The sequence below is a fragment of the Hemitrygon akajei genome, chromosome 8, assembly GCF_048418815.1.
Source record: "Hemitrygon akajei chromosome 8, sHemAka1.3, whole genome shotgun sequence".
NCBI classification, from domain to species: Eukaryota; Metazoa; Chordata; class Chondrichthyes; order Myliobatiformes; family Dasyatidae; genus Hemitrygon; species Hemitrygon akajei.
This window is the reverse complement of record NC_133131.1, coordinates 128731846-128740935: the sequence shown is the minus strand read 5'-3', so window position 1 is coordinate 128740935 and position 9090 is coordinate 128731846. Positions and strand designations below refer to the sequence as shown.

The window sequence follows — 9090 nt, the reverse complement described above, 5'->3', positions numbered from 1 at the left end:
GTCCCTTACTATTTCCGGAAGATTATTTATGTCCTCCTTAGTGAAGACAGAACCAAAGTAGTTATTCAATTGGTCTGCCATGTCTTTGTTCCCTAAGATCAATTCACCTGTTTCTGACTGTAAAGGACCTACATTTGTCTTGATCAATCTTTTTCTTTTCACGTATCTATAAAAGCTTTTACAGTCAGTTTTTATGTTCCCTGCCAGCTTTCTCGCATAATCTTTTAAGCCCTTTGTCCTCCTCTGCTGGTCTCTCAATTTCTCCCAGTCCTCTGGTGTGCTGCTTTTTTTTGCTAATTTATATGTTTCTTCTTTGGACTTGATACTATCCCTAATTTCCCTTGTCAGCCACGGGTGCACTACCTTCCCTGGTTTATTCTTTTGCCAAACTGGGATGAACAATTGTTGTAGTTCACCCATGCGATCTTTAAATGCTTGCCATTGCATATCCACCGTCAACCCTTTAAGTATCATTTGCCAGTCTATCTTAGCTAATTCACGTCTCATACCTTCAAAGTTACCCTTCTTTAAGTTCAGAACCTTTGTTTCTGAATTAACTATGTCACTCTCCATCTTAATGAAGAATTCCACCATATTATGGTCACTCTTACCCAAGGGGCCTCGCACGACAAGATTGCTAACTAACCCTTCCTCATTGCTCAATACCCATTCTGGAATGGCCTGCTCTCTAGCTGGTTCCTCGACATGTTGGTTCAGAAAACCATCCCGCATACATTCCAAGAAATCCTCTTCCTCAGCACCCTTACCAATTTGGTTCACCCAATCTATATGTAGATTGAAGTCACCCATTATAATTACTGTTCCTTTATTGCATGCATTTCTAATTTCCTGTTTAATGCCATCCCCAACCTCACTACTACTGTTAGGTGGCCTGTACACAACTCCCACCAGCATAAATTGCAAGCTACGATCAGTTCAACATTGAAGGTACAGCTTTGCAAATTAGAGTGACCAGGAGACTTGTCTCAATTATCCGAATACAAAACAATGGGGTTATTTCACTTAGCACATTGAAAATGGCTACAAGTTGGGATGTTTGTGTACTCAAGGGGTCAGCACTTACAGCATTAATTGTAGATGTCTGGAATCTCTGTCACCACAAGCTTTTAAGACCGTCTGTTTGAGTTACTTTGTCCCAGCAAAGGTATCTCCTCACTGGCAATAAACACAGGCACACCTCAAGAATAAACACTTAGCCTGCTGCTCGATTCTGTCTACACTAATGACATCTCCAATAACGATCTATAAACTCTCCCGTGACACCATTGTTGTTGTTATAGTCTCAGGTGGCAATGAAGAGGCATACAGGAAAGAGTATCAGCTGGTTGAGTGATATTGCATTAACAACCTCATGCTCAGCATCAGTAAGACCACCAAGAAGTTGCTTATGAACTTCAGAAAGTGGAAGTTGGGAGCACACCAGTTCTCATTGAGGGGTAAGGAGTGGAAAGGATGAACAGAATTAAGTTCCTGGGTGTCAACGTCTCTGTGGGATGCTCCTGGATCTAACACATTAATGCAATCATGAAGAAATTATGCTAGCAGCCCTACTTCATTAGCAGTTTAAGAGATTTGTGATGTTAAAGTCTCTTGCAAATTTCTCTGGACGCACCGGAGAGAGCATTTGGCCTGGTATCAAGGCTCTAGTGCACAGGATCATAAGAGGTTACAGATGGTTGTAAACTCAGCCATTTCCATCATCTGCACAATTTTCACCACTATTGAGAATATCTTCAAGAAACTGTGCCTCAAGAAGGCAGTATCCATCAGTAAGAACCCTCACCATCCCGGACATGTTCTCTTCTCATCACTACCATCAGGGAATTGATACAGGACCCACATTGAACTAAATAGAATAGATTCTTCCCCTCTGCCATTAGATTTCTGAATGGTCCATGAATACTATCTTATTATTTCTTTTTGCATTATTTATTTACTTTGTAATATGTAGTAATCCTATGTCATTGCACACTGCTGCCACAAAACCACCAATTTCATGTCATAATTAACCTGATTCTGATTCTCATAGCAATGCTGTGATGTTAATTTTGGTCATTAGTAATGTTAAATGCTACATGTCCAATTCACTCTTCTATTGCTGAACAGCAAGGGCGGACAGCAGGGGAGCTGTGTGGTCTTGGTTATGTCAAAAAGGCCTCAAAACACAGTGTCACCTGTTTCCAGATTGGTGTGGCAGAGTGTAGGTGCTGCCATCCAGTATCCGTTTGGCAAAAGACAAGATGTATCATGCTCAACTGTAAACTGTCGCAACGTGCGTGGACTCAGGGACTTGGACCATTTTTTTGTTTTGTGAGACTATATTTTACAACTGTCTTGTATATGGTATGTTTTCTGCAAACGACTGTCTGTACTGTGTTTTGCACCTTCGCCTTGGAATAGCGCCGTTTAGTTTGGTTGTATTCATGTATGGTTGAATGACAATTGGACATGAAGCTGGATTTGGATTACTGTGCTGAAGCTGCAATCAGACTATGGTGGGAACTCAGAATGTGGGGGAAATCTCACTAGCAGTGGACCCTGAATATGGGATGAACTTGAACTTGAGAAACTGAGTCAGACCTTAAAGGCCTGACTGGAGTGGAACAGGACCGTCAGTAAGCCAGTTCATCCATCCTGCCAAACCTTTCTTCACTCCAATGCAGAGACAAAACTAAAGATTAGAGGATTTTAATCACTGCATTCTGTGCCCTTTTTTGGATGAATCATTATTCTCAAACTTTCCAGGAATATTTGAGAATATTTTTATCTTTTGTAAACTGGTTGTCTGTTTAATTCTCCCTCAGTCTTTAGAGGAAGTAACATTTTTATTTTCTAAACAAACCAGGAAAGACTGCCCAATATTTATTTATTTTTAAACCATTACATGAAGAATGTAACCCATCCTGATTCTCTACATGCACGCTCAATGAAAAATAACCCTTTATATGGTATCAGTTCCTTAGTATATGATTGGTGTAAAAAATCATGTTCTATTAAGAATAGATTGTGATTTATAAAGTGTACAGCATATAATTAAGAAAAAGCTGTACTCATGCTGTCCACAGCTGATAATTTTTATTTTCTTGTGATTGATGTTTGATGCAATTCATTCCTTATACATACACAAACCATAGAAATCACAATTTGATCAGAATCCTATTTTTTAAATGAATAAAACATTTATCCTTTTAACTGTGCCTGAAATCAGTTCATACCTCTTCAGTGTATCAGGAAACATAAAAATCATTCCATATTAAACATGCTAGACTTTTATTTCAAATGTTATTATTCATACAGGTATGTAAGGTCAATGTATTTAATGCCTAAATGAAGACCCTCAATTTATTTCAATCTGTATGAACATCCAAAATTTTGCATACATTCTGTCTCTAGAAATGTGCTGACAATAACTTTTTTTACACGTGACTGGAAGTTCATCTGCACACATTTTGTCTATAAGGTTTGTATAATCACCAGATTATTCGGAAACAGTGAATGGAACAGTAAGTAACCATAAATTCATATTCAAGTTGTTTGCTGTTTGGAAGTCAACAAAATAAGGGTTAATAATGTACATCTAATCCTTTTAAAAAATAAAGCAGAGAATTGCTGACAAATAACTTGTGAGCTGATTTAACAATTTTCTGTAAAATCTAGGCTTTTAATGGTTATGTGCAGAAAATGCTGGAGGAACTCAACAGCTCAGTCAGTATCTATGGAAATAAATAAATAGTTGATATTTTGGTCCCGATGAAGGGTCTTGGCCAGAAATGCTGACTGTTTATTCATTTTCATAGATACTGCCTGACCTACTGAGTTCTTTGTATTGCTCTGGATTTCCCCAGCATCTGCAGAATCTCTTGAGGTTTTTAACAATTCTGTGTATTTTGCTCACTCTATTTGAACTATAAATCAGATACGTAAAACAACACACTTTTTTTTGCAGTAGGCCAAGCATCTAAAACTATCATTCCAATGTTTTCTTTGTATCAAAGCTATAAGATTCAACTCTCTCCTATTTACATTTTAAAAGTGTATTATTTAAATAGCAGAATTACTAAAGCACTAAGCATTAACTCTAAAAGGTCACCTGAAAAATTGACCTTTAACAAGCATAAGTAATCAATATATATACTTCTAAAATGATGGGAAACAATACACAAGAATAATCATGGAGTCTTGTGCAAAATATTGCAGCAAAGCACACATCAGCCAAATACACTGCTAAAATGTGTTTCCAGTCTAACTGCATGCAGTTCATGGTAGAATTATTTCAATGTATTTCAAAAACTTTTAATAAACTACATTACATTCTATTCATTTGATTCTATATTTGGCACAAGAGACTTCATGTCACAGGGTTCAGATGCAAACTCTCTGTTGAAGAAAAGGGTGTTATCAAATGTTGTAGGTCCATCTGTGGCCTTCCTCCTATACTTTTGAAAGAAGTAGCCTCCAAGAACTGCAAGTAGAATGATGACAAGAACCAGTACCACCACAATCCCTGTAGTGCTGTAAGATGGATTCTCTTTTGGCTGGGAAACTGATAATTAAAAAAAAACACACACACAATAAGATAACCAAAGATAACACTTAACGAGAGGATGCAGTTCAGACTGTCTGCACAGTTGCCAGCTATTAAGCTGGAGATTTCTCAAGATAATTTCCCAGCTCTTTACACAAAAACATAAGAAAAAAGTGCAAGAGCCATCCACAGGCCCCATTAACATTATTCAATAAGCTTAATGGCTACCATTGCTGAATGCTCCTCCGTCAATATCCAGCAGCTTATCATGAAACAGAAAAAGAACAAGGTCCATCACAGTAAGTCCATGGCAAGAAGACCTATCATGAGTATTCTGCAAGAAATGGTTCCCTTAGATTCACGAGGTTAATTCCTGGGATGTTAGATTCACAAGGTTAATTCCTGGGATGTTACATTCACAAGGTTAATTCCTGGGATGTCTGGACTGTCTTATGCAAAGAGGTTAGAGAGACTGGGCTTGTACATGCTGGAATTAAGGAGATTGAGAGGGGATCTGATTGCAACATATAAGATTATTAAGGGATTGGACAAGATAGAGGCAGGAAATATGTTCCAGATGCTGGGAGAGTCCAGTACCAGAGGGCATGGTTTGAGAATAAGGGGTAGGTCATTTAGGACAGAGTTAAGGAAAAACTTCTTCTCTCAGAGAGTTGTGGGGGTCTGGAATGCACTGCCTCAGAAGGCAGTGGAGGCCAATTCTCTGGATGCTTTCAAGAAGGAGCTAGATAGGTATCTTATGGATAGGGGAATCAAGGGATATGGGGACAAGGCAGGAACCGGGTATTGATAGTAGATGATCAGCCATGATCTCAAAATGGCGGTGCAGGCTCGAAGGGCCGAATGGTCTACTTCTGCACCTATTGTCTATTGTCTATTGATTCCCACCATCTATAAATACAGCATGTACGTGAGTTTGAATATATCCACCTTGCACAAATGAATGCCTCACCAGGACAAAGCAGTGCACTTGATAAGCACACCTCATCTGCCATTTCTAATATCTCACTTACTCTGCTACGACCACTAATACCTATCTGCAGAAAGATGCTCTGCAACAAGATCTCTTTGAAAATATCTCTCAGTCCTGTGTGTTAAATTAAATTTTGTAACATACTGGATGAATGTTCGAACAGTTCAAAATGGCATTTAATTCTTTGTGAGATCACAGCATATAGAGTGCCTGTACATACAAAGTAAACACTGTAGGTTTGTTAATGCCTAATGCTTTCTGATAGCAGCTGGATTCTTTCTCAGTCTGTCACCATTAACATGAGGATGTCTGTAAATGACAAAGACTGTTGGTTACTTTGAGAGCTAGTTTGATGGATCCTTTCTTAGTGTAATATCAATGTTCTTTGTAAGTCAAAGGAATGTTATGTCCCAAACATTCGTGGACTGATGAATAATCAGTGACCATTAAGAGGCCTAATTGATTGAAAAGGGGATGCTGAACACTGCGTTCATAAATGCTCATGTTGTTTGAAAGGAAGTAACCAAGCTAAGTTAAAGGCATGAGAACAAAAGATCAAAGACGTTGTCGGTCTCCGTGTCTCTCTATGCTCATATTTAATGGGGTACCTTTCCTGGGCTCTTTGGACTTCCAGACTGGGAACTGTGATTGGTGTCTAGGACCCAGGGGTGGTTTCACAACTGAGTTGGAATTCTGAGTCTCCAGACAACAGCAACAATCAAGAAATGTCTAAGAATCATGAGCCTTGAATTCTCCGTGGAAATCTTTGTGACTTATTACATAGTATTTTGTGTGGTTTATTTGTGTTTTCTATTTTATGCTAATAAATTAGGCTTATGTTATTTTGTTGTGCTTGTAGGCTTTTTACCACATTTCCTGGGCACTTGAATTGTTTGAGTCTGATCAACCCAGTCCGTTACAGTCCTGTTACCACTGACATCCAGAGAGACAAAGGCTACAGGAATCAAGGAAACTTCTCCCTCCAAATCACATGCCATTTGAATTTTTCACAACCCTTGTGTACCACAATGGAGAGTTACAAGAAAGAAAGTAACCTTCTCAAACACTATTCAGGATGGCAATAAATTATAGGCTTGTCAGCATCCCCTGATGCAAACTTGGTCACAAATAAGTGCTTGAAGAACTTTATCTTCAAACTTAAATAACCAAACCGCTTTACCTTGAGACCATGTTAACATTGAACAAAGAACACATCAACACAATATAGGCCCTTTGTTCTTTCTTTATTCCATTTCCTTAGCTTTCTTTCTTGCTGTTTATTTTCAGATTCTCTGACTTCTCAGGATCAACCCTATCAAACCGTCAAAGAGGTTTATACATTTTGTTATCACTTTTTATTCACATACACTCAGTAGCCATTTTATTATGTTCCTCCAGTACCAAATAAAGTGGTCACTGAATGTATATTTGTGGTCTTCTGCTGCTGTAGCCAATCCACTTCAAGCTTCAATGTGTTGTGCATTCAGAGATGCTCTTCTGCACACCACTAATGCATGGTTATTTGAGTTACTCTCTCCTTCCTATCGGCTTGAAACAGTTAGGTTATTCTCCTCTGATCTCTCATTTTCACCCACAGAACTGCAGGTTACTAGATTTTTTTTTGCTCCATCCTCTGTAAACTCCACAGAGTTTGTGAAAGTCCCAGGAGGTCAGCAGTTTCTAAGATATTCAAACCACCCCATCTGGAACCAAGAATCACTTCATAGTCAAAGTCACTGTGATCATATTTTTTCTCTATTCTGAGGTTTGGTCTGAACAACAACTGAACCTCTTGATGATGACTGTATACGTCTATGCATTCAGTTGCTACCACATGATTGGCTGATTAGATACTTGTGGAACGAGCAGGTGAAGAGCTCTACCTAATAAGGTGGCCACTGAGTATGTAAAATCTAGACTACATTCTACCTATTCTATCTTTTCCAAGAATCAATGCAGTGTGTCTTCATTTCATTTCACTTTCTCTTTGGTAAATGTTTTCCTCTATCAGGTAAGATGATCAAAAATGGTTGCAGACTTACTAAAACCCTTTATAAATACAGCATTACTTCCATAATTGTATACTACACTCATTTATCAACGAATGTGTATTTTCTTAATTTCTTCTTTTAATTTTTGATTTATAAACAGCACCAAAACAATTCACCTTCAAAATACAATGCCTCAAAAAGGACCCCCATCACCCAGGACATGCCCTCTTTTCACTGCTACCATCAAGGACGAGGTACAGGAGCCTGAAGACACACACTCAATGTTTCAGGAACAGCTTCTTCCCCTCCAACATCAGATTTCTGAATGGACACTGAACCTAGGAACATTACCTTAGTATTATTTCCTCCCTTTTTGCACCACTTATTTGATTTAATTTTCTTTTTTATATATACTTATTTTAATTTATAGTTTTTTATTATTATGTGTTGCAATGTACTGTTGCCATAAAACAGTAGGCCTGTTGTCTGCAGACCTCCCTCTAAGGGCTCCATCTGATGCCCGATAAGGCCAGGGTTGAAATATATGATTTCTCTTACATTTTCTCTTACTACAAAACCCCTTCTATTGTGAAGGAGCTGATGATGGGATATAGTCAGTGAAGGAAGTCCCTGCTCTGTACCTCTGAGAATTAGTAATGCCTGATGGCCTAGAAAAGGGCTGATAATTTTTCGCCAGACTACAGAATATGGTGTCACCTCTCCACAACTTGCCTCAACAGAAAATTAGCATTCTCCACTTGCAGCATTATGTTACCCTATGTTAGTAACAGTTGTTTTGGAAATTTCTGAAGAATGTGACAATCTAAAGCAAATTCATCAGCTGAAACAAGAAGTACCATTTGGGTGAAGATAAACTTATCATCGAAGTATAATGCTAACAACTTCTTAGGTGCAAATAGCTCTTACCTTCCAGTTGTGATGGTGCCTCAGTTACATCCACAACTGTAAAAAAAAGGAAATGCTAGTTATTCTTCACTGAATCCCACAAGGGAAAATAAAATTTTCAGAAGCCAGAGTACCATTTAACTTACTTTTCGGCATTTTGCAGATGTAGTTTTTATAAACTGAACATTGTGCGTTGTTCCAGGTGCCTTTATCCGAATACATTTCAACACAGTTTTCGTTCTTATGATCTGAAGGCTCACCTTTATTCCAGTTTACAAAATCCACCACACTATTATCTAGCCATAACCAAGCACCTATAATGGGGGAAAAGAATTATTTTCTAAAATGAAATACCAGTCTGAATATAGCTGAACGTGTGGGTCATAAAACTCTGCTCCACCCGTGCTCCCATGTCTTGATCAACTCAAGGAATCCAGCACAAAACCTCCTGATTGAGGTGTCTCAGTGCTAAGTCTGATTGTGCCTCAGGTCCCCATTCCCTCATCACCCCATAATTTTGAGTCCATTTGGACCATAAGTGCTCTAATCCTTATTTCCTATGACTGCTTTCACAGATTTCTGGATGAAAGTGTTTCCAAAATCACAACACTCCAGGTGAAAAATTGTTCCTTGTTTCCCTTTTAAAAGGAAGACCA

General features: G+C 38.4%; 1 protein-coding gene across 2 annotated transcripts in view; it reads right to left on the bottom strand.

The window, feature by feature from the left end:
- Window positions 1-3267: 3267 nt before the first annotated feature.
- mrc1a (mannose receptor, C type 1a) overlaps window positions 3268-9090 on the bottom strand; it is a 169786-nt gene continuing 163963 nt past the window's right edge. For both annotated transcript variants that reach the window (XM_073054606.1, XM_073054607.1), the window contains exons 28-30: window positions 8581-8748; window positions 8456-8491; window positions 3268-4564 (exon numbers count right to left, since the gene is read on the bottom strand). In XM_073054606.1, the coding sequence (XP_072910707.1) occupies window positions 4335-4564; window positions 8456-8491; window positions 8581-8748 (434 nt within the window). In that variant the 3' untranslated portion in view covers window positions 3268-4334. The remainder of the gene's footprint in view (window positions 4565-8455; window positions 8492-8580; window positions 8749-9090) is intronic.